The following is a 25850-nucleotide window of genomic DNA, read 5'->3' on the forward strand; positions in this document are numbered from 1 at the left end:
ATGACATTAGCTCCCAGTAAGTCATGATAGTGTGACAGTGAGACAGCAGCATGCACAGTAGGACCCTGAATCTGCTAGATGGAATTGAGTCATCATTAATGTTATCATTTTCACCTGCACTTTTTGTGAAGTCACATGTCAAAATTTGTACTGTTTTAAACATATGTGCTATGTCTGAATGTGTGCCTATTTTTATGATCCTGTACATTGAATGAAACTAGTGGAATAGGTTATCTCATAAATGAGAGGTGGCAAAGGAGAGCGAGCTCAAGAAGCAGCACAAAGACAAAGTAAATGTGCTCAGGGGGGTCACAAAAAATATAATGGACGCCCACGCAAAGGTTCAGCATCCAGCTGCTGAGGAGAAGAGCTAAGTGACTTTAAGAAGGAGAGAGATCACTTGTGGCCAAAAGTTGCTTTTGCTTAAGGGAGAGTCTCCAAATTTGCAAATTCAGAAATACACAATGCACAAAATAACAGACAGTGCAATGTTTTAGCAGGATGGAGAAGCAATTAAATTAGGCCTTTTCATACAAAGAACAAACAAACAAAAAAAACAGCTAACCAATAAACCTCGACATCAACAAGGTATGGACTACCTGTCAAAGGGTCTTGTTTTGTTATTTCTATAATGTGTTTTGATGTTGCTTTTTATTTGTTTTCCTCCCAAAACTTTATTTAAATTTAATATATTAAAAAAATATAGCATATAAGAAAGGAATAAAATCATGAAACAGTTGAGGCATCTATTCAGATAGATGTATAAACATATGGAAACACTTTAAAATGCTAGACTAAGTTGAATATGATTAATTCAGGCTTTATATAGGGTGAGCTTAACTTACATGAAATAAAACTATATAAATTAAGATAAAGGGAGGTTCTGTTAATGAACGCCTTATTACAATAATAAAATGCAAAGAGGTTTGTTCTTTCTTGCTTTTCATTATTTTCAGCCACTTTCTATTTATTTTTTTGTATCATATTCAACCCATACAGCCATCTTAAACAAAGAGAGTTATACATTTTGATAAGACAACAAAAAAGGACAAAAAACCCCACCCCACATACATATGGGTATCATTTAAACAACATCACAAAAAATATAAGGCTTTACATTTTAGTCCATTTGCATTTGTGAATATAAATTTTTCCATATAAAATAAAAAAGATTCAAATTAAACAGTTTTTTTTGCAACCAATAGCAATCTTATCATTAAAAAAAAACTATTTTTTTCTAAATAAATAACTGAACCAGTCAGCATCTTAAAGTAATATTCTAATATAATATATTCCAGTATCATTTTATATAAATGCATCCATAAAATAATTGACAAATGGTTTCAATTTCATAATCACATAACACACATTTTCCATCATACATCATTTTTCATCAAAGACAAAAAATGTAGCTACCAATGGTCATCGCAGGAGACTTTGCCAGGCGTCATAACTCCTCCTACCAAGCTCTAGGTTTGAAAATATAAATTAATAGTTATTGGAAGTCTGTCTGGAATTTTGACAAGATAGTCTGTGTCACCAACAAAACCAGAGAAGTCTCATTTAAATTAATACATTTAATTTAACAAACTGCTTGCAACCGCTTTTGGCCACTGCGTCAGCTGACCATGACGTCATCACGCTTACGGAGAACACAGGAAGTTGACTGATCAGCTGATCCCGCTGGCTGTTGTTGATGCCCGAAGTTGCTGTTGTTTGGACACTGTGTTGCTCTTATCTGCTCCTGACATTGAAGACACATTAAACCCGAGTAAGGGACACGGTGGACATTTACCGGCCGAGGAGCTTCCGAGTTACAAGCGAAGCGTCTCTCAGAGGACTTTGAATTTGCGCACTAGCGGCAGAAGAGCTAACAGCTCCAAAGCTTGAACCTTCGCTGAAAGGAAGAAAGAAAAACAGCAAAGACAGCCGACGGCTTGGCGTGCTTTCTTTGTTTATGTCGTGCCAGTGTGAACCGCAGTATTCATTTTCTTTGTCTTGAATTTAGAATTTTTTTCTGCACATACGTTATTTATATTTATACTTTATTACCATAGCGCAGAGGGCACCTAGCTCGTCAGCTAACGTTAGCCCATAGCGCAAAGAAACAGTCTTGTTGTCAAGCTTTGATGCTTTCGTAACCGCCCGGCAGTGACACATAGCTAACAGTCGCAACTGTCCGCTTTGGAGACATTATTTTGGTGCCTCTAATTTTTTTTTAGGTGTTTGTCACTGGACCAGGTTTTGTGTTGGTTCGTTGGAGACACACGACAGCACTGTAACCGAACAAGTGGATGTTAATTTGAAGCCTGAAGGAGACGTGTGTGGCTGTTAGACACGTCTGACTTATTGCTTGTTTATCCTTCAGTTTGAATCGAGTCATTTTTTTTATCTATATCGATTTTAAACCACACAAACAAGTAATAGATTAACAGACAGCTGGCCTTGTACGTTTTAGTTTGGCTGGCAGGTTGCGTAACGTTAATATTGTGTGTGTGCAAGCTGTCAGTCTCTGCTGGGTAACTTGTTAAGCTGTAATTTAAAACATATGTTTCCCTGCAAGCCTTAGGTGTTCAGCCTCAGGTGGCTCTGTGGATGTCATTTTGAATATTTAACACATTTTTTATTACATATGACGTGTGAGAGTGGCCACCTTTCATTGTAACCCATAGATTAAGCAGCTGTTTGATGCTCACACTCATGAATTTGGTGTCTTTAGTGAAATAAGTAGATAGAGTTATGAATTAAAGTAGCTGTCTGAAGACATTGTAAGGCTGTGCTGTGATCAGGGAAAGACAGGCGAAGAGAAAGGGTCCCTCAGAGGGTCCCATTGTGTCTTGAGGTGAGCTGCCCCCCACTACTTGCCAATGCTGGATCTGGAGGTGGTGCCTGAGAGATCACTAGGAAATGAGCAATGGGAATTCGCCTTAGGTGAGTTTTGCAACAACTATTTTAAGAGCATAAACACAGATGGAGAAAGGGAATGAGATTATATGCCATTCATTTATGTTTGAAGCCACATGCATGTATCAAATTTACAGTAATTTTTCTTGCATGTTATTGTTAACTGTTGATGGCAAAGTCTCTGTAATAATAATGTTGCGTCTCTTCATTTGTACATGCATGTGTATGTCTGTGTTTCCAGGGATGCCATTGGCCCAGGCCATCTCTATTCTACAGAAACACTGCCGCATCATCAAAAATGTCCAGGTGCTATACAGTGAACAGGTGAGATGGCCAAATATCTGTCTTAATCATGTTCTCTGTTTCTCACTTACACATACAGTCACAAAAAAATAATAACCACCTTGTTTCGGAATCTGGTTGGAGGCAGCGGCCCATTTTTTTCAGTTTTCCTCTGTGGCATTAGCTGTTTCAATCATTTTACAACCCCAACTATTTGGATTTTTATAACACTTTTGGCTAAATTTCTCTATTTGGTCAAAAAAAAAAAATTGCTTTCTTTACCCCTGTCCTCATTATCATCTCAGCTGGGTTCCACTGCACATCAGCTTATAAATGAATTGTCTACTTCCATACAACAGCATGTTGTGTGATATTGGCCCCATTTAAAAAATAATGCGAACAGCCAAACAAAAAAATTGGATCAGAGCAATAAATCTGAATTGAACACAAACATGAGCAAGTGTGAACGTAGTGAGTCCATTTTTGTCTTGATTAAACTCTCGGTGTGTGCCTTGTTTCCACCTAGGTTGAGAGAGAGCTGATTTTGATTGTTTGCCTATCTGCATATCTGTTGACGAGGGCCTCTTTGCTAATTAACTACTTTGTTTATCTTCCTTCCAGACGCCACTCAGCCATGACCTCATACTGAACTTGACTCAGGATGGGATTAAACTGCTGTTTGATGCCACAAATCAGAGACTCAAGGTGAAAACTGTTGACTTTAGGAGACAGAAAGCCATAAGCTCAGGGTCTGGATATTTATTAGTTAACATTAGACAGGAATTTTAGCAAGGGGTGAATTGAACTTGCGCACCAGACATTGAGAAGAGAGGGCTGTGGTATTTCTCTACAGTTATTTATCAGCAACAGTTGCAAAATTTCGAGTGAGGCTGAGATTGAAAAATGGGTGATGGTGCGGTTTGGCAGCATATGCCGATCCATGTAGTGATATACCACTCTTGTTCCACCAGCATATACAGTTTCACACCGATACCACCCCAAGACTCTGTACTGTTAATCTATATTTTTTTGCTGTCTTTATTGACAATGAAGCACAACATAGCACCGTAAATAAAGGAAAGTATCACTTTAAGTTAAGACTCTTATATTGTTGGCATATGTGCAATGCTTTTGAAATGACGGTTGAATAGTTTCAGATAGGCATATCCTCGCTGATGTACCCTGAAACTAATATTAGAGCTAGCCTTAGCTAACATGGCAATTGACTACGCTGGCTACGAACATTAACCAGCCATACATATGACATGTTATTCATTTATTACCATAAATACTTTGAATGACTATCTAATTTCTATCAGGGGTCAGCATACCACTCCAGGGACCGGCATGCCACTGAGGGATCAGCATATGCAGTTGAACCACTAGTGGCATACCATTAGCCATTTTTTGATCTCAGCACCACTGAAAGCTTCTTCCCATTTCTAGATAACCGGCAGAGATATTAGACTTCTTCAACCTTGTTATTGACATTTAACTAACCATAAGTTATGTAACTTTTTTCCTCTTTCTGAGTGACAGGTGATCGAAGTGTATGACCTGAGCAAAGTCAAGTTGAAATACTGGTAAGCTGATATATTAATGCTAAATTGAGGTGAAAGGTGTTAAGAAACTAAAATGGAATAAAAACTAATGCAGCGATGATTAAACCATCTTAGACCCTTATTGTTACAGTATATGGCCTTTTCCTGTGGGCATGGATCTATATAATGGTCATTGTATGTGTACACTGTCCATTGTATGTTGCCATAGAGACTGTTTTCAATTACAAGTCATAGATCCTTCCAGTATGTACAGCTACTTAGTGTAATGGAGTCCGCCTGTGTTAATGTGTTTCAGAAGGTCTACGTGTATGATTGTCTTTCAGTGGAATCTGTTTCACTTGTCTGATAACAGCTCCTCAGCTAATGCAGTACCCCCTATATGAATGTTAATAGATGTAACTGTGGCTGTGTGTGTACTTGTTTCAGTGGAGTCCATTTCAACTCTCAGGCCATTGCCCCCACAATAGAGCAAATAGACCAGTCATTTGGAGCTACGCACCCTGGAGGTACTTGACAAAGCATAAACACCCCAAAGATGTCTCGCAAATGAACCCATATTCTGATCTAATTTATCTCTGTCATGATATTTTTTCATCTTCATTCCTCCCTGGCCAGTTTACAATGCTGCAGAGCAGTTGTTCCATCTCAATTTTCGAGGCCTGTCCTTCTCCTTCCAACTGGACTCATGGAATGAAGCTCCGAAATACGAGGTGAGAGTCAGTTTGTTGGTCAGTCAGTTAAAAAAGGGCTGAGATGTCCTTTCTTCACATCCCAGGGGAATCAGGGCAGGCTTGTGACTGAAGTGATTTCCTTGCATATGGAGAAGGTCAGCCTTTATGTTTGCCTTGAGCATGCCCCTGAATCCCTGTCAGAATGATGTGATGTCGTGGTAATAAATAGCCTAATGTGGGACTGAATGCAGAAACCAAATGCATGCTGAGAATGTGATTGTCCTGCTGCTTGTTTCATCTTGGGCACATTTCTTTTTCTTGGATGCCAGTGATCCAAAATCCTTAGAGATGTGATCCTCATCACACCCTAGGATGCAAAACCTTTGACGCAGGTTTTCTGAAATGTTAAAAGGAACTGTGACAGATCTCAAAATGCACCATGTACAAATTCAAGTGTTCTGCTGTTGAGATGTCAAAGACTCAGTGTTATGTAAGCAGTAAAAGTCAGACTGCAGCAGAGAGTTTAAGGAATTGGGTTGGTTCAGGGAACACAAGTTCATAATTAAATTCTTCAAGACAACACTGACACCCGGCAACTTACAGTTCAGACAAAGTCAAGTGTTTACACACAGTCTGCTAACTGCAGGTTAATACATTCATAACGTGAGGTTTTTGCCTACGTGGATTTGGTTTGGATTTAAGCATGTACAGTTAGTCAGATGTCTATTGTATATGCTCTACAGCTGTGAATGTCTTGGCTGATGTGTGTCATAAAACAGCTGCTCCACCATCTGCTCCATTCTGCAGCTTGCTACTGTGAAAGCACACGTCACATATTGATGGTTTTTCTGCTCTCTCAGCTGAATTTCATATCCCATTGATAAGGTTTTTGCATCTTATCTCATGTTTTTGGTTTAGCCATTCTGCAGCCCCAACATAATCTGCAATATGATTACTGCATAGATTATTTCTTAAACCTCCCAGTCCGCCCTGTGCTGCATGTTGAGCTGGTTGAATGGTTTTGTTTTGTTTGGTTGACTGAAACAACAGCTTGTGCTTGTATCGTCGTGTGCAGGTGCAGGTTCAGTTTCAGCTTCTAGTTTGAGTTAGAATATTTGCATGTCTTAGTCTAAAGCTCAACACTCAGCTGTTGTGTGTTTCCTGTTTGTTATGTGTGTATAAGATGTTAGTTGAATGTGTTTGAGATTCTCTGAGGGTTTTTTAGATAAAACTGATACAATGCACTGAGTAGGCTCAGGTGGTATTAAGGTATTACAGTATACCAGGATAAGTAGTAATCCCGAAGGTATGATTTTCAATACCATCAAAAATACAGATACTCCTCCATTTAAAGGGCACTTCACTGCTGGAAAGATGGCCTTCATAAAACTAGGATGTCTATTCAGTAGACAGACACAAATACTTTTGAAATTGTTGCTACAGAATCAGAGAAAATAGAGAAAAAGGACACTTTTGCTCAAGATAAAGAAAACCTACAGCTACCAGAATGCAGTGAACTGCACCAGACTAATAGAGTGCAGCAGGAATGAGTCCTAAAACCCTGGAAATGAGTTTGCATTTTACCACTCGCAGTTCCCTTGTCTCAAAGTCAGTGTGTTTTTTGAATGGGTTTTTGGTTAGATGCCTGTGGTTAACACAGTCTTAAGAGACTTTCAGGTGTTGTTCTGTGACATAAAGCACATTAGTAAATACCCTACTCGTGAACTTTGAACCTACTATAAGTCTTAAAAAAGGCGGTTGTTAACATATGTCTGACTGGAAAAAAAAAATTGCGGCCAGTTTGCCAGAAAAAAATCTCTTACAGTTAACAGTAAACTAAAACATGTTTCTGGAAACATTTGAAGTGAGAAAAGGGCAACTCAGTGACTGAATCTTTGTTTATATTTGATAAGTGGTGCCTAGTTTTACTGTTTGATCGGATTTTGGTCCGGGTTTGAGAAAGAGAGGGGCGGGTCTATCTCTTGATCTGCTTCTATACCTTATGTGTGTGTGTTGGTGGCTTGGGTGTAGTGGCAGCTTATACGAAAATGCAGAGGTACAGCCTGTAGTTCAAGCAACAACCTGAGAGCCAGCCAGACTCCACCAGATTATGTAAATTATGTCGTCCGGTGGAGTATTGTTGTGGCTGGTGGATACTGTATGTTGCTGTTTTATGAAGAATCCTTTCCATTGATCTTAATTAATGATGAAAATATTAATGGTAAATATCTTGAAACTTTCCTCAAGGCAAATAAGCCCTAGAATACTAACCCTCCCTCATATTGAAAGTTGCTGCCTGAAAGTTGAGTTTTCACCTCTGAAACATGGGTGTTTAGGTCAGTTATTGTGTTTCTGAGACGCTTTACCCCACAGTGCTTCGTCAAAATGATCACACCTCTCTGTGCATTTGTATTTTCTGTAAAACATCGATTTGTTGTGAATGTGCACACACATACCAGTCCCATACTACTCCCAGTTGTTTTGCCTTGGCAGCCTAACTTTGCCATGGGTTTGGCCTCCCTGCAGATTCCACATGGGGCCATGGTCAAGAGGATGCACATCTACACTGGCAACAACCTGCAAGAAACAAGGTAACATACCTCTACCAAAGTTTATTATTCCAACAGAATTATTTGGAGGAAATGAACCATCTGAATCTGCATCGAACTACTCTCAGTGAAAATACAGTAAACATTTCCAAACAAACCATAAACAGATCGTGTAGGGTTTAGGAGGATATATTGGCAAAAGTAGAGTGTTAATAATTAAGTTTTCTTTGAGTGTATAATCACCTGAGTATAAGAATCATGTTTTACACCTCTGTGGATAATTCGGCTCCTGGTAAAAACCTCTTAAAAGTCAGAACCTTAAGGTGTCATAGAAAAAGTTGAGCACAGGTTAGCAGGTGCTAGGCTCGTGACCATTTCCAACTTGCCGAACAGTGTTGAAGAAACACTAATTTGTTCTGGGGAAACTGCTTTATTCAGTGTTTTTTGTGGTTTAAATCACTATGTTTTTAAATCACTATGTCTGTTAATCTTCTGATAATCCAGCTCCCCGTAAAAACCTCCTAAACAAAGAACACAGAAGGAATCCCTAACCAGGAGAAGTTTCAGCTGGTTGCAATCTGCAATCCTCACACCTAGCTGCCACTAAATCCCCCTAAATCTTACACACTGGACCTTTAACCTGTGATGAATTGAACAAATGTGTGGAGAACAACAACAAAAAAGCCATAAAAATACACACAAACACACACACTGTTCTCTGTGTCCTCAGAGCTCCGGCGATGCCGCTGGCTTGTTTCCTTGGTAACATCTTTGCAGAGTGTGTGGATGTCCTGAGAGATCAGGCCGGGCCTCTGGGGCTCAAACTCCGCCTTCTCACTGCAGGTAACATATGTCTCTGTGTCTCTGTACGTCTAGAGGACTGGGAACTAAGAATTATGATTAGAAGCAGCATTTGGCCAAAGTGTTTTCCTCACATGTCCTCATAGCTACATTTGATTCACAGGATGTTTTTGTTTCTCTTGCCTGCAGACTTCTGTTGACATTGTTACCACAATCTGTAACACTGCTGCAAAGTTGAAATAGAAAATTCACCCAGTGAAGAATTTTGTTAAATCATTATCCCCATTGTTCACATTCATCTGTCTCCACTGCTGACTGATCTTTAACTATCTAACTTTTTTGTATTTTTTTTTAAAATTCCCCATCATCTCTTATGACCTACTAGAGGTGTGTGGCAGTGAATCTTCCCTCTCCCTCCCCTTTATTTTGCTGTGTTCAGGACGTTCCTGCGTGCAGCACTCAGATGGAGTCGAGATTTTATAAAAAGGTTGCAAGACTGTAAACAATATGCTTTCAAGAGGAGTACGAAAATTGTAGTCGCAGTGCTGTAAATAATGCAAATATGGTGAGGCAAAACGCCAAGAGAGTAAATCTGGGGTTGCCTTTCACTTTTGCTGCCAAGTGTGCTTACAAACAGTAACAATATACCTTTTAACTATGTAACCCTGACATGGACAAACGCTCCACAGATTGAGCTGCAGGTCTCTGGCTGGACCATGTAGATCTATCTGTAAGGCAAACATGGAAAAATGTTTTTGTCCAGCAGTCTGCACTGACGGAGACAGTCATTATCGATGGCATGCTGTTTAACTTTGCTTTTTTGTCATTTATCTGGAAATTTAATCATTTCCTTTCTTGTGTTGTTGTAATGTGTGGGAGCAGGATGTGGTCCAGGTGTGATGGCTGATGCTAAAGTCAAGTCCCTAGAAAGGAGCATCTACTTTGGAGATTCCTGTCAGGATGTATTGGGTGCTCTGGGCTCGCCACATAAAATCTTTTACAAGTCTGAGGACAAGGTAGGAAAACTCTGTTCCTTTCAGTGTTGTTGTTGATTAAGCTACTTGTATCATTTTCACTAAGCCCTGCTCGTCCTATCCCGATCTACATCCTGTCCTCCATCAGTCTGACAGCTCAATATCCCCCCTGTGATTGTGATAGTTTCTTTTTACCCAAAGTAATCAAGTCTTTTACGAACCGAATGGCCATTATCACCCAACTCTGCTCTTGTGCAAAGTGTTTTAGTGTCTTTCCGCTCATTGTTCTGGTTTAATAATCACAAGTGTACTTTTGGGTTTAATCTCACCACTTTCCTTAAACCCTTCTCCAGTAGCAACAGGCAGAAAAACCCTGATAAACCCGCTGTACACTACCTGCACTGCACCAAACAGCAGACAGGCAAGAAAGTCCAACATTTAAAGTGAAAATAGGCATGTTTTTTTTCTTTGACTTATCACTATGATGAAAATGTCTATAGCACAATGTAATGGCTATAGAATAATGACTCCATCTGCATTCAGATTGGTTCCTTATAAGCCTTGCTTTCACCATGTAGTTGCTCAGCCAAAACATGGAGAGGGTGGTGCATTTGTTTTCCCCGGTAGCCATTTGTAGCTGTCCCCAGTAACCAAAGAGTACCAATGTAACTGCAGTTACTATACCCAATAACAGAAATAGTGCAAGGTGGAACAAATGAAGCAGTTGTGGAAAACAAAATGCTTTGTGTCCTGTGTTGTAGGTAGTTGCTAGGCTCTGAGGAAAATGGAAAGCATTCTAGTTGTCTTTGTGACAGCGGCACCAACAATAATACCACTTGGAAATGCTAGGTTGGGAAAAAGTTGAAAGTTGTCTGTTTCCACTTTATCAGACAAAAAGCCAGATATTCAAATGCAGATGTTTCTATCTGCTGAACATGAAAATAGTCAGTTAATTGTGAAGGCATACATTGTTGTTTATTGTCTGTATTGTTATATGTTCTTCTTTATTTTAGATGAAGATCCACTCTCCATCACCTCACAAGCAGGTTCCTTCGAAATGTAACGACTACTTCTTCAACTACTTCACCCTCGGAGTGGTACGTAAACTCAGCCTAGGCTTATTTGTGTGCGTTAGTTTTTCTATATCAGAATCAGAATCAGAATTTCCTTTATTGTCATCATACTGGTGCATGACGAAATTGTAGCAGCTTCCTCAGTACAGTGCATAATCAAGTAGAAAAAAAGGATAGAATCTGTAAAAAATTAAATAGTATAAAAGAATGGCATAGTAATAAAGGAGTCAAATAAATATAGGGGTCAAATGAAAAGAATACACAGTAATATACAGTGATGCACACCCAAAAGTGCAAGTCCGGTAGTGCAAGGTAAAGTACACAGATATTGCACAGTGTCGTTGATGTAAACAGTTGTTATTCAGTATAAACAGTTCACAATTTAACGGGTGATAAAAGCAGCAGTGGTTAGAGTGAGGAGTTTAGGGTTCTAATGGCCCAAGGATAAAAACTGTCTTTAAGACTGTTGGTCCTGGATTTCAGGGACCTGAACCGCCTTCCTGATGGCAGCAGTTTGAACAGACTCTGACCAGGGTGGGAGGGGTCTGCAGAGATCCTCTGTGCTCTAAGACAACGGGAGCGGGCAATGTCCATCAGGGGGGGCAGAGGGCAACCGATGATCTTTTCCAGCAGTTTCTCCTCCAGGTGGTGCCTCCGTAGCACCCGCAGAAAGTGGAGTCTCTGCTGGGCCTTCTTTATCAGTGCTGATGTGTTGATTGTCCAGCTGAGGTCCTCTGAGATGTGTGACCCCAGGAACTTAAAGGAGGCCACTCTCTCCACACACTCTCCATAGATGGTGAGTGTAGGATGGTCCCCTCTCTGCTTCCTGAAGTCAAGGACCATTTCTTTGGTCTTTGTGGTGTTTAGCTCCAAGTTGTTATTTGTGCACCACTCTGACAGCTTTCCTCTCTGTACGCTGACCCCCCCCCCCCATGATCAAGCCAACCACAGTGGTATTGTCAGCGAACGTGATGATGGTATTCGAGGGGTGGATGGGAGTGCAGTCAGAGGTGTAAAGGGTGTACAGGAGGGGGCTCAGTACACAGCCCTGGGGGGAGCCTGTGCTGAGTGTCAGAGTGGAGGAGTAGAGCTGACCCACCTTGACGACCTGTGGACGGTTGGTAAGAAAGTCCTTAATCCAGGAGCAGATGGGGGGGGGGTCCAGGTTCGCCAGCTTCTCCACTAGTATATCAGGGATGATGGTGTTGAAAGCTGAGCTGTAATCGACGAACAACATCCTGACATAGGTCCCTGGGAGCTCCAAATGGCTCAGGGCCGTGTGCAGAGCTGTGGCGATGGCGTCCTCTGTTGAGCGGTTTGCCCTGTAGGCAAACTGGTGAGGGTCAAAGTTCCTGGGGAGACTGGCTTTGAGGTGTTGAAGGACGAGCTTCTCAAAGCACTTCATTACTACAGATGTCAGTGCTACCGGTCTGTAGTCGTTGAGGTCCTTGATGGTTGTTTTCTTCGGCACCGGGATGATGGTGGCTGCCTTTAGACAGGGCGGGACTTCAGCTAGAGACAGGGAGGTGTTAAAAATCCCTGTCAGGACTCCTGCCAGCTGGTCAGCACAAGAACGGAGCACTTTGCCCAGTACTCCTACCAGTCCAGCAGCTTTCCTCGGGTTAATCCCCAGCAGAACACGCCTCACCTGATGGTCCTGGAGGGTGAGAGTATGGGGACTGGAGGGTCGTGGTCGGGACATCAGCGGAGTTGTGGAACTGGACGCCTCGAAGCGAGCGAAGAAGTGGTTTAGTTCTTCTGCTAGCGAGGCATCCGTGCTGGGTGCTGCAGCTGGTAAGCTGCCTTTATAGTTCGTCAGCTGCTGGATGCCTTGCCACACCCGCCTTGAGTCGTTGTCCTCTAGATGTGACTCCACTTTCCTCCTGTACTCCTCTTTGGCTGCTTTGATACCTCTCCTGAGATCAGATCTTGCCGCGCTGTACAGAGCTCTGTCTCCAGACTTGAAGGCCGCATTTCTGGCCCTCAGCAGAGCCCTAACAGCAGGAGTCATCCAGGGTTTCCGATTTGGGTAAACCTGGACCCTCTTGCTCACAGTGACATATATGATAGTACTAGGGTTGGGAATCTCTCTGTGATAGACGATTCGATACGTATCTAGATACACGGGTTACGATACGATTCAAAACGATATATTTTTAATACAGAACGATTCGATACGATTCTATGGTTAACATTTGTTGATGCAGACATTAATCATATATTATAAAATAAAGAAGCCATTTCTATAAAAGTGACATTCTTACAGTATTTTCAAATTTGTAAAAGATCATTATCATGCGCCGCCGTATTTGACAGGAATACGTATTTCTGTCTGTGTCTGTGACCCCGCGTTCAACCCACAACCGGCAGGATTTGCCTTTAGTTTCTGCTGCGGCTTGGCTGCTCCCTGGTTTATCCAACCAGCATTAGCTTCTGTTCCTCAGCTCCACCGGTCAAGCTGGCGCTGATGTTTAGATCCATTATCGTTGTCAGTAATGCCTGCTACGGAGCATGCCGCCGGCTCTCGCGTTGTTTTAGAGATGCAAACTGTTAAAGCCAGTCAACCGATTGCTAGTCTCGTGATACCCGATCCATGACTCTACAATTGATTCATCTAAGGATTCATGGCTGATTTGTATCGATTGAGGAGGCTGCTACCGACGCAGCCGTATCTCTCGCTTGTCAAACCGGATATCCGGTTGTATTGGTTAATTGTTCCCAACCCTAGATAGTACAGTGTACCTGAAGCTCTGGGTGTTCAAAAATCTTCCAGTCTGTGTTCAGGAAGCAATCCTGTAGCTGGTTGAGAGCTCCCTCAGGCCAGGTTAGTACTATAGTTTAGTAATTGTTTTTAATGTCAACTGTATTAGGGCTGCACAATTACCTGAAATATTATTGAAATCACAATATGGTCAAGTGCAATATCCAAATCACAGAAGCTGCAGATTTTGTAAAAGGTAAAATATGTTACAACACACAAGCTGCAGAGATGCTGCGGCCCACAAATCATATTCCAGACATAAGGAAACATGCTTGCTTGGTACAGACCCCAGCAAAAATCACATGATCATCATTATACTTTTTCAGACTAAATGCAAAAATTACCATTCCCAATAAAATCATGACTCGTATCGCAATTGCAGTATCAGTCAAAATGATTGCAATATGATTTTTTTTTTTGCATATGGTGCAGTCCTAAACTGAATTCATACAGTTATTTTTTGAGAGATATCACTCTCTGAAAAGACTTACTATGCAGGAAACAATGTATAGACTTATACAGAAGTAATCCCTTTCAAACATCACTAATGATCCACTAGAATTGTGTGGTGATGTATTTTTCTGCAGAGACTCTGCTCTCAGCCTGTGTTTTCTGTATTTGCCTCTTTTCTTATTTTCTGCGTTTGGGAAGTTTATGGGCGTGTACCCTCTTAGCGCTCAGGTGAGGTCAGAGCTTTATAAAAAGTTGGTGACCAGATGCCAGACCATAGAGCAGGCATCCAAGAGGCACAGTGCTGTGTTCACAAACAGTAACTTACAATCCTGCGTAGTTCACCAACTTCTACCGAAAGATTCTCTCTTGCTTGCTTGATGATTTACAGTGACAATATTGAACACTGTGCTTGTTTAAGGTAATGTACTTTTTGGGGAGAAATTATAGTACGCACAGTAGCGGTGCTAACGAGCCCAAGATCCGTCTATGGGAGGTAACAAGTACATGCCGTTTTTCTGTTTACTGTGAAGTCTATTTTCAGTCATGTTTCACTGAAAATATCCTGTCAGTTGGTGTTTAGACCCTCTCAACAAGAAGCTCGAGCATCTGCTCAGAAGCCAGCTGGTGATACTGGCTGGTAATAATGAACGGGTGTGGGGGTGTAATCGTGCCTCTCTTCAACCCGCTGTTTGCATGAGACAGGACTGTAATGAGCTGGTCTTGCCAAACATATGGTGCAAAAGCAATCTTTAAGACTGTGTTTTCATATTTCAGGATATCCTGTTCGACTCTACAACTCACCTGGTTAAGAAGTTTGTCCTCCATACCAACTACCCCGGACATTACAACTTCAATATGTAAATATCTTGCTGTCTAGTTACTTGTTTCTGTGTCTTCTTTTACTCAGTTTTCCTCCACCTTTCTGTCTTTTTCCATCATTGTTGACAATACTGCATCATCTGTATGTAATTATCCACATCCAGAGCTGTTATTGTGTCATTAGGTTAGCCCTTATTTCTCTGTTTGTACCTTTTACACTGTAGGATTTCTGTCCTTAATTTTCTGTGCTTTTGTTTGTTTTCCCTTTCATCACAGATATCATCGATGCGACTTTAAAATTCCACTAGTCATAAAGAAAGGTGAGACAATTATCAGCCATGAATCACTGAAAGAGTGAACCTTGAGTGCCTCAGCTTGACTGGTATAATTTTTAATCTGCCTCTCATCTAATGCTGGTTTCTCTGTTTTTATATCCCTGCACTTCAGAAGGAGCTGAGTCTCAGACAGAGGACTGCATCTTAACCACATACAGCAAGGTCAGTGATAGACAAGATTCATACAACTGTTACATTTTGCCAGAGGTCAGTACTCTGTTGTAAATTCACAAGGTGGTGCCATGGTAACGCTGTAATGATGTGACATGGTCTCTTGGCCTGGTGTCTTAACTGGTGTCTGAGTTGAGTTTTGTAATTTAGACTCTGTGTCCCCTGTTATAACAATCTACACTGATCAACCACAACATTAAAACCCCTGATGGGTGAAATGAATAATATTAAAGAGGAATGTGACTAAGAGCTGAAGGTGTTGACCTGGCCTCCAAATCCCAACCCAATCGAGCATCTGAGGGACATGCCGATACCCCTGTCTCATGGTCCTGTATCCATGACTCGACAGTGGGGCCAAGTGGGGTCTCTGACCTGCATGGACACAGGACCTCAGGGGTTGTTCTGTGGTGTCTGGCACCAGGGCAGTGACAGTGGATTCTTTGTGTCCTGTCAGTTGCCTGGCGGGGTACCTGCACAACCCACTGATGCTTGATTGGAGTTGGATCTGGGGAATATAGAGGGCAGGTCAATGCCTTGAGCTTTTTATTACATTCCTTGGGCCACTCCTGAACAATTTTTGCAGTGTGGCATGGTGCACTGGCGGGCACTGCCATCAGGGAGTGCTGTTGCCATGAGGGGGAATACTTGGTCTATGGTGGTGTTTGAGTGGGTGCTGTGTGTCAAGTGGCATCCACATAAATGTTAGGACCACAGGTTTCCCAGCAGAAGAATGCATTGTAAAGAGATGATCAATGTTTTTTACCTTACCTGTTAGTGGTTTACATGTAGTTGTCTAAAGTGCATGGCACAAGTGCATCTCTCAGTGTGGAATCGGAGAGCAGCTCTGCTCTGCTCTCTGCTATGTTCACATTTTAGAGAATGTAATTAATATTTCCCCTTGAATGATGTGTTATTTCACCCACCCACAGCCCATCCACGTGTCCTTGTGTGTGTAACAACCAGAGTAAACACACATTGTGATCCCGCCTATGTAGGCTCATTTAAGTATCTGAATGAAGTGCCCTTTAAATAGCAGGAAAATACTGCGCAATTCTGACTCAAGACCGGATTTTTGTTGGTCAATGAAGCCGCTTTCTGCTGCCTCAAAATAGCGATTCGGCAACCATGCGCCTCACAACACCTGACTTTCACACCCATGGGTGTGCAGATGTGCACGTACTTGGAAAACGTGGGAGCTGGCTGTAAAAATTACAACTTTGTTGGTCTTAAATAAGCAATGACGGTTGAGCTAAACTGTGCGCCACTTTGTGCCTTGTGTAAGATAGTACCGTCAGTTGTTTTTCTCTTGCATCACTACATCTAAAACTGGGTCTCCGTATCACCAACAGACTCTTTGTTTTATATCCATAAAAGTTGGATATTATGACAGCTGTTAAAAACTGCGGCTACAGTTATCTTGTAGTCAAACTACAGAGGAAGTCATGTAATTTAAGTCTTGTGATATCACTGTTATCCCAGAATTTGCCTCAATTTTGTTTGAAGGAAATTCTTTTGGAGATGGTCATAATAGGATAATACATTAGATCTTTACTTCAGCGATAATGTGAGCATCTACACCCTTGGTCTCCTTTACTACACACTAATCTATGTGAATATATACTGCCATCAGACACAGCAGTACCATCACCAGGAAGTGAATGTAACCACAGTCTTGTTGTTTCCCTCATCAGCCTTTTTATGCAGGTCTCATGACCTTTTGATACAAGATAGTGGATAAACAAGCCTGTGTATCTACTGCCACAGAAGTTGTCTCTTCAATTGTGTGCTAACTTTTTGATTCTCTGTCAGTGGGATCAGATTCAGGAACTGCTCGGTCACCCGATGGAAAAACCTGTTGTCCTCCACAGGTACATACACACGCTCTTTCATCTACACAGACACAGTGGGTGACATTGTTACATTGCTATTTTAAATGTGTCCCACATACACTGAAGATCATTTGTTGGCATTATTTAGTGTTGTTGGTTAATAAATATAACAAACAATTTAAACACTTTCCCCTCTGGGATTAATAAAGTATTTCTGATTCTGATTCTAACATTCAAGCTTGATTTTTATAGCGAACTTCTGTCATATTATCCAAATGAGAGTCCTCTGACATAATCAGATGTTTGTGTTTGACAGGTCCTCATCAGCCAATAACACCAACCCCTTCGGCTCTACCTTCTGCTTTGGACTGCAGAGGATGATCTTTGAGGTCAGGATATGTTTCTCTGTACTTTAGATGTATCATGGATTTAAGTATAATATGTTACATTCCTGCACTAGAATGCGTAAAAACCTCTAGACTTACATTTTATATTTTGTTGAGCTGTGTGCTTACATTATCCCAAATGTTTCCAACAATGTTCAAACCCTGAGAAAATGTTATTTTATTCAAGAAAGGTTGCATTTCATTTGGCTGCCTGTCAATGGCATCACATCCCCTTAACCCCCTCTAGTTGCTCTAACTTCTGGGGAGACACCAGATGATACAGAATTGTAAATCATACAATGTCAGAATTTTACTTAGCATATTTTCTGACACACATCACGCTTTTTTGTTTTTAAATTAATTTGCCTGCCATTTGGCAACACAGTAATCCAGTAGAGACCAAATTTATTGATATGATATTTCAATATTGATCCAGCTTTTTATGATATACTACTGTGACAAGTGGCTCAAGCCAGACACCAAGCTAATGCGTATGGTAATGTCACAATGACGTTATTCTGTGACTTTGGTGTATTAAAGTGTTTGTTCGTAGAGCAGTATCTCCCATGTTCTGAAAGGTAAAATTACAGTTTTTGTTAATGGAGTCTGGTGGCTTTAAATAGAGCATAGATAAAGGCTTCAGTTCCCTGTTGGAATGGGCTGTGTGACGGCAAGGTTAAGCAGTGAAAATATTCTAAATGTAGTGTACACTTAAATTGGTATAGATTTTTTTGGTGGGTCTTTTTTTAGGTGGCTAAAATGTGTTTTGCTTCTGCCCTGTTGAAGCTGTTATATCGCTCTCATCAAAGCTACCAGACTCCTTTGACAGAAACCGTTCCTTTTATCTCACACAACACGGGAGCAACTGATCTGCCGCTGCCTTGCTCTGTCAGTTAGTTTGTGCTATTGTATGACTAGTTTTGACCACAGATAACAGTGCTGGGCTACCCAACAATTGAACCCAACACATAATGTTAGCAACAGTACTTGTAGCCTAAAGTGTATGGGTCATTGACTCAACTATTGCTAATGGAAAGTTAACAAGTTAATTTGCGGCCATTTGATTATAATGAAATGACTAATTGTGACTAAATGTAACATGAATAAAACTTAAATCTGCGACCATTATGGCATGATGGCTGGCTGAGCACATCAGATTTTCACCTTCAAAGGTGGTTGTCACCATAGAAGCGTTTCTATATGGTTGTTTGACAATAAACGCAACAGTTTCCATGATCCCGCTCAACTTCACAACATCATCAAAGTCCATTTATTGTGTTATTTATGTTTTTAATTGAGAGACCTCTAGTAGCAGAAATGACATACTATGAGTTTAAATGTAATTCTGCTTCTCACATTGGCATTTTTAGCCATGATATTGCAACAGTAATGTAAACACACAGGCAAAAAGTGGGCCAGAATTTAACCTGGTATCAGTTTTAGCTAAATGCCATACAAATTTTGCACGATTTAAAAAATATGTGTAAGTTTTACCTGAGGTGGTTTCATTGACATTGTGTAAGAGGTAAAAGAAACTATAATTAAATCCATGAATATTGCTGGCATGCCAGATTCAGACAGGAGTAAACTCTAGGATATGATCTGAGCCTTATTCTGTCTACAGAAAGTTTAGCTGCTTTGCCTCATTTCAGATGGACACTGTTTGAGCAAAGTATTGCCGAATATTTCAACTCCATACCTTTTGCATGTGATCCAATCCAATTTAACACATACTATCTATATCCCTCTTCTCAGGTGATGCAGAATAACCACATAGCATCAGTGACCCTGTATGGTGCTCCACGGACCGCTAGTCAAGCCCGACCTGAGTCCAGTAGTAGTTCCCACTGAACAAGTAACCAGAACCACATCTCGTCCTTAATCGAGTACCTCTGCTGACTGAATCTCTAACCCAGAGCCAGATTCTTAACCAAGCAGATGTAACCCAGAACAACATCATCATTCATACCCAGCTCAGATGCTACTCATTGAACAGAAACGCAACCAGAACCCAGAATAATCAAGTCTAACCTGGCATTTATCAACATTTCCCGGTGGGTCCTAAGACTTACTCTTCCACTTGGACAAACCCAGTTGGCACAGTCAACCCAACCCGGATTATCCCAGGACCCAGGATCAAGTGACATGGTCGCAGTGCTGGACCACTGATGCTTTGAAATGAATGAATGGAATGATGTCTGTTGTGGGGGTACAACGCACTGGTGCTGCAAACTGACACGGTGAAGAAATCTGCGCCAAAGTAGAGCTCAGTTGTTTCCATCCATTTTTCCCAGCACCATAGAAGAAGTGTTTGTCCAGACTGTAGTTTGGATGGCATGGCTCCGCCTGCCTATACATGACAATAACCTTCATAACATTGTGGTGAGATAATCAGCATTTAATTATCATCTGCAACAAATCTCAATGAAAACTGCTGCGGCCAAAGTCTTGAAACAAACTACTTGCCTGACCCACTGTATACTCGTCAACCAACCACACTGCCAGCCCAACCGGTACCGCCTGTCTTCCTGCCATGACTTTGGAACCAGGCCCGACTGGCTCCATCAAAACCTGGACACATAAACCACAAGTACCAAACCCACCCAGCCCAACCAAGAGCCATCAGAGCCAAACACATCGGAAGCTGCAGAGGACTGAAACCAAAAACAGGAAAAAAATAATATGAGAATCCAGATTTTGGCGTACAAGAGAAGAACCAAACACACAGGGTTTGGAGAGACGCGTGGCCCAGAACACACCCACAGCAGCCGGGTGACCAGATGTGAAGCCTCTCGAAGCGGAACGATCCAAACATCATCATCTCCCTCATCCACCTTTCTACCCACTTTCTCTTTCTCCAACCTTTTTCAGTGGTGCCCACAAATACACACACTCAAGCACACAGCAGTAAACACTATTGACCCACAGCTGTTGTTATTTGCAGCTCTGAACGTTGGCGTGTTTGTCTCCTTGCTTATACACACACTAACACACACACACACACACACACACACACACACACACACACATAAATGAGCATCTGCATGTGTGAGGCTGCTGTTTTTTCAAATTAATGTTTCTCCGCAGACTTTAATTCAAACACACAGAACATTTCAATCCCTTCACTACTGTTCTCACGTGTATTTCGAATACATGAAAGCTCTCTTTTTAGCCTTTGAATCGCAACACAAACATGGAGACATGCAGGCATGTGACGAGAATTTGCATGAACTTGGCAGACGCTTTTGAATGAGAGGAGACTTATTATAAGCACAAAGGGCAACCTGTTTTATTTCACCCTGCATGTTGTGAGGGGCATAGACTTGTTTTATTTCTCTCTGCCCTGCGTCACTCGTTCACACCATGACCATTTTCATTGTGTTCTGTTTTTGCATTTGCACTAATACACACCTTTTTACTTGACTGGTTGATTGTGCCCTTAATCACAGATGGATTTATGGAGAAATTTGGGAGATTTGTGTGTGTGTGTGTGTGTGTGTGTGTGTGTGTGTGTGTGTGTGTGTGTGTGTGTGTGTGTGTGTGTGCGTGTGCGTGTGCGTGTGCGTGTGTTTTATCCATAGTTTCAGATAGAGGAGAGGCCCTCCCATGGTGCATGCACTCTTAGAAATTAAGGTACTAACTAGAACCATACAGGGTTCTTTGACTTTTCCCCATAGAAGAACCCTTTTTGATCCCTGTTAGAACCTTTTATTAGGATTCCTCCTGAAATCCTTTCAGGGGATTCTACCTAGAACCCAACATAAAAGGTCAAGGGTACCACGTCCAGCATCCTTTGACTTCATGAGGCTAAAGGGTCGGGGCTGACCTGGTCAAGCACAACACTCATTTTTCACAATCGTGTTTCTATGGGGTGGAGATTTTGTGAAATCAGAACTACGACAGTTTACTATTTCAGTAGGGAAGTATTGGAAAAGAAACTCTTTTATTGTCTTTTAAATTTAGAAACAAACACAGAATGCTAAAATCAGAAATATGTCAATTTAAAATAAGGAAGTAAAATTTTTGCAGACCATGTGGTATTGTATGGTATGGTATGAAATGCGGGTAAAAATGGCAGAACACAGTACAATGAATTGATTAAGGGGATTCCAGATACATTACATTTAAAAAATACCTGGGGACCCTAGTTTACGAAACCAGACGAAACCTGGGTGATCATTTGTATATGTAAAGGGTGAGGGTCACACTCATGCTTTTAATTATCATTAAAGAACCCTTTTTCCGAAGAAAAAAAAAAAGGTTCTTTGGATGAACATGATTCTAAATGGAACCCTTAGTCTTACAAAGAAATCTTTAAGAACCCTTTCTTCAAAAAAAAGCGGTGGGTTCTTTAAAAGTTAATGGTTCTGGGTAGAACCTCTGCCTTTCAGGTGGAACCCTTATTTCTAAGAGCAAAGTGTATGCATTCATATCCTCTGTGCTATACCCTTCTCCCTTTTTCTTCTTCTCCACATCTGATCAATGCATCGCAATTCATCCCTCAGCAATGTCTGCATTTATTTCTTTGTTGAATTGCCAAATGCTACAGCCAAAGATGTTTCAGGATGATTTCATTTGATATGCCGACATTATCACTGCAGTCTCTTGTCTACACCTGTCCTATGGGGAGAGTCGTGTTTTGACCTCCTCTTTTTTCTCTTGTGTCAAACCTGCACATCAAAGTCATTGCCGTGGTAATGCCTCTAAATTCAGCTCCTGGTTTCTGTAACTGCTGGCTGTAATTACATAAGGCATAATTAGCTAACTTGTGTGTGTTCTGAAACCAATCAGCCTGTCTTTCATTTGGATTTGGTTACAGCCAGAGACCTGTTAACAATAGTAACAAATAGTGTCGTCCCTCTTGTGAGTCTCTTGTACACTTGTTATTGTTGTCAGTGAGCTGTAATTTAAAGAATTACCATCATTTCTCTGTGAAGTCAGTACATTTGAACCCATTTAGGCAATGGGGAAGAGCATCAGTCATTCCATCGTAACATTTGTTTCCCTCTCAATGTCTGAATTTAAAATCTTTTTAATCATAAGCATTTGAATAAACTGTGTATTAATTTTAATACACATATTCTCGTTTATTGTCCCTCAATACAAATGCCATTTGGGGTTTTTTTTGTTTTGCTTTTTCACAATTTCTGAATTTATGATTGCTTGTATGAACATGTGTGAAGGCATCAGGGTTGAAGTCGGGGCCCGTATACATGACGAAATGTTGAAAGTGCCAAGTGGAAAATTAAGAGTGGAAAATGCTGTTGGCTGTTTGTACGCTGTTTGCCGAAATACAATATTTTTTCAGAACAGGTAATATATTTCCTATATCAAGTTTGTTATGAGGTATATCAAGCAGCTGTACATCCAAAACCAATGAAAAAAAAATCCCCTTGGCTTTTTGATGAGGGAACGAGGGCAACGCTAACTTGCCCATCTGCCCGCAAAAAAAAACAAAAAAAGAAGTCATCCCTGCAGTAGCACTCAATTGGTTGATTGATTTCCTTCACTGAAACCAAATTGTATCACGATGTGAGTTAACTTATGACCAGCAGAATCCTCAAAGAATAGCCAGCCAGCTGTCTAAGGCTGCACCCACACTAAAATGTCATTTTAAAACGAGAGTTGTTGTGTTTGCTAGCGTCCATACTTTTCCAGAATATTTGAACCCCTTAAACAGAGACCTTTAAAAACACTGCTGACCCCTTTTTAGTTTGAAAACGCCAATATTGCGTTTTAGTCTGGACGGGTGAAAACAGACCTTTAAAAACAGCGTACATACCTTTTTTGACTGTCTGTCTTGTGTGGGTACTCCTCTCCCATTGCCATGGCTTCCTCTGGCGCTGAATAATGCTCTTGGCCGGAACTGTTCTAGAATGTTGCCGTATTTGCTTTGTAACGAATCCCAATCTGTTTTCCTCCATCTTATACTCTTGTTACCTTTATTCCACCTCTTTGGTGCAAGCAAAGAAATTACTTGTCTTGCCATCTCCGTAGAATTTTCTGTACCTAAAGCCGTTTTCTCGTATGAACTCCAGTCAATGTCTGGAGAATCAGGTTCAAAACATTGTGCAGAGTTTCTCCTTTACATGTAGCACTCAACAGGAGATTGTCCATGTCAAGAGCGTTCTCACCCACTGAAAACTGGAAACACTCTATTTGGTTTAGGTTAGGGTTCGCACTTGGATAGAGCGTGCAGGAGGCAGGACATGACACAGATTACACAGCAGTCATGTTGCTGGTTCGTAATGTGGTCATAAACAGCAGAGTCTCTTGGTGTTCCTTGAATTTCTCTCACAGTTTTGGCTTTTACTCTTACTGACAGAAGTTCTGAATCTTTCCATCTCTCCAGTTAGACATTTTCGTTGCTGTGTCATGTAAATGATCCTTCTTCTTCACCCTGGGATGTTTTTCTTACGGTTTCACGTGAGCCTCATGAAATAGCAGCTAGCAGGGTAAAGACTGCTTAATGTTAAAGGCAACTGATTTGGACATTTGTGTTCTCACATACAGCCCCTCGGGCTAATGTCTAGATAATTTAAGGTTTGAAATGTGTGAAAGGGGCTTCAGCAACAAACCGCAGAGCAGACAATGTGCTTTGTGTTTACACCAGTATGCGCATTCCCCGTGTACGTGAATTGTAATTTGATATGTGTTCTTTAGGCGTGTTGATAGGGGTGAGATCAACTCTTGAATCATGCTAAAACCATTGTGGTACGGAGATGATTTTCATTCTAAAATGAAAATGTTTTAGTGGATGTGGCCTAAAGTTCTGAATCAATAAAATAACTGGGAATTATGGGTTAACTTTTACAATTCACCAGTAGTAGCCTTTATATACAGTATCTTTTTTTTTTTTTTTTTGCACAGCATGGCTCCAAACCGTTTTCCTGTGGTTTCTTACTGTACAAATGGCCATGAGAAGACCATGTTAAAGAGAAGAACTGAATTTCTATGCTGTGTAAAGCCAGTCAGTCAGGCTGTGTGTATGTATTCGGGCCCTGATGCTTGGAGTTGATATTGATGTACAAATGCTGTAAATAGTTGTGTGCTCTTATTCTGGCGTCCTCTTATTTACATGATCTTAATGGCTTGGCACAGACACAACTTTACTCAGGCACTGGCTGAGTATCTTAATATTTCCTCCTTGATTCTGAATAAACTTAAAACTCAGGAGGAGGCATCTGATCACAATGGACTCATTAAGAAGCACTGGAAGTTTTTATTTTTATTTTTATTTTTTTTATTCTAGACCACTCAGTATTGAAACTTATTCTTGTGCAATGCTAAGGCTGCAAGTACACATGAGTCTTGGGTGTCAGCAGATATCCTGCTTCAGCTCTGCTTGAATGCTACTGCGGGGTGTTCATGTTTGATCCACAGGAACGGCATAAAATAAAAAGCTCTCTTTACGCAGGCAGCATTAGAGCTCTGGTTGAGATGTTTTTGTAAAGTAGACAGAATCTGACGTCTACTTGTTTACACACTTAAAAAATATCTCTTTGGCTGCAGCTTTAGCCAGACTTCCTCCCAAATGAGGTGGTGTGGTTTCTGGAAGCAGGAGAGATGAATCTTTCACAGTCTGGTTTCGTAAACTAGGATCCCAAAAGGCGAAGTAATGTTTCAGGATTAATTGCAACAAATACACCAATTTTCTCATTGAGTTTTAAGACATTTAAGAGCGATGGCCTTGCTGCCATGTCTGATGAACATGCAAATACTTGTGACTTGTGTTGAATAGGGAAACCAACATAATACAATTGCCATGACAGCTATATTCCAACATTTTGCTACAACTTGCTTTTGTGCAAGTAGATATGAAAAAAATCAAGGAAACACAAAACTGTTGAACATTGTGCCTCATCTCCCACCGAGCCTGTCTTTGACTTCTGTCTCTATCTCCTCTGTACAAAGGAATCTCGTTGTACATACAATTTGAGAATGCATTTGTACTGCATCATTGTATAGTATGTGTGTGCGTGTCACTGAGCATTAGCAACAAGCTAACATGGTATTATAGCCATCTGACATCTTAGTTTCCCTGTTTCCTGCAGAGAATTGCGCTATTACAGCGTTATTTTGGATCACACTGCTTTTCCTGGCAAGTCCTGTCCTACTGTGTTGTGATTGACTAATACTAGCCCTAACCCTGACCTTTTTGTCCTAACCTTAACCACCTCCAATCTCAAGCAGGCCTAGCTGTGAACACACAATAGCTATGGTTAGGATTAGGAGTTGTGTAGTAGAGTGGGCGGTCTGCGAAACTACCAATGTTGACCA

The 25850-nt window shown here is 41.0% G+C and overlaps 2 protein-coding genes across 3 annotated transcripts in view; one reads left to right on the forward strand and one right to left on the reverse strand.

The window, feature by feature from the left end:
- The window catches only part of LOC126408262 (histone H4), a 583921-nt gene that overhangs the window by 551958 nt on the left and 6113 nt on the right, over nucleotides 1–25850 (reverse strand). The gene's annotated exons all lie outside the window — the stretch shown is intronic.
- On the forward strand, nucleotides 1671–24750 carry phaf1 (phagosome assembly factor 1). 2 transcript variants are annotated; one of them, XM_050073679.1, is made up of 16 exons: nucleotides 1671–2931; nucleotides 3146–3228; nucleotides 3808–3891; nucleotides 4726–4769; nucleotides 5175–5254; nucleotides 5364–5458; nucleotides 7913–8010; nucleotides 8699–8811; nucleotides 9652–9785; nucleotides 10757–10840; nucleotides 14805–14887; nucleotides 15126–15169; nucleotides 15297–15346; nucleotides 17165–17223; nucleotides 17501–17573; nucleotides 19326–24750. In XM_050073679.1, the coding sequence occupies exons 1-16, from the start codon at nucleotides 2868–2870 to the stop codon at nucleotides 19419–19421; spliced, it is 1284 nt and encodes a 427-aa protein (XP_049929636.1). In that variant the 5' UTR covers nucleotides 1671–2867; the 3' UTR covers nucleotides 19422–24750. The 2 variants fall into 2 exon arrangements, with proteins under 2 accessions (XP_049929636.1, XP_049929637.1); XM_050073680.1 differs by having other exon boundaries at nucleotides 7946–8010.

The sequence above is a fragment of the Epinephelus moara genome, chromosome 20, assembly GCF_006386435.1.
Source record: "Epinephelus moara isolate mb chromosome 20, YSFRI_EMoa_1.0, whole genome shotgun sequence".
Taxonomy (NCBI): domain Eukaryota; kingdom Metazoa; phylum Chordata; class Actinopteri; order Perciformes; family Serranidae; genus Epinephelus; species Epinephelus moara.

Coding starts and splice junctions, on each gene's coding strand:
- phaf1 (XM_050073679.1), top strand. CDS start 2,868: ATGCTGGATCTGGAGGTGGTGCCTGAGAGATCACTAGGAAATGAGCAA. Junction 4,770..5,174: donor AAAGTCAAGTTGAAATACTG/GTAAGCTGATAT, acceptor TACTTGTTTCAG/TGGAGTCCATTTCAACTCTC. Junction 8,812..9,651: donor ACTCCGCCTTCTCACTGCAG/GTAACATATGTC, acceptor GTGTGGGAGCAG/GATGTGGTCCAGGTGTGATG.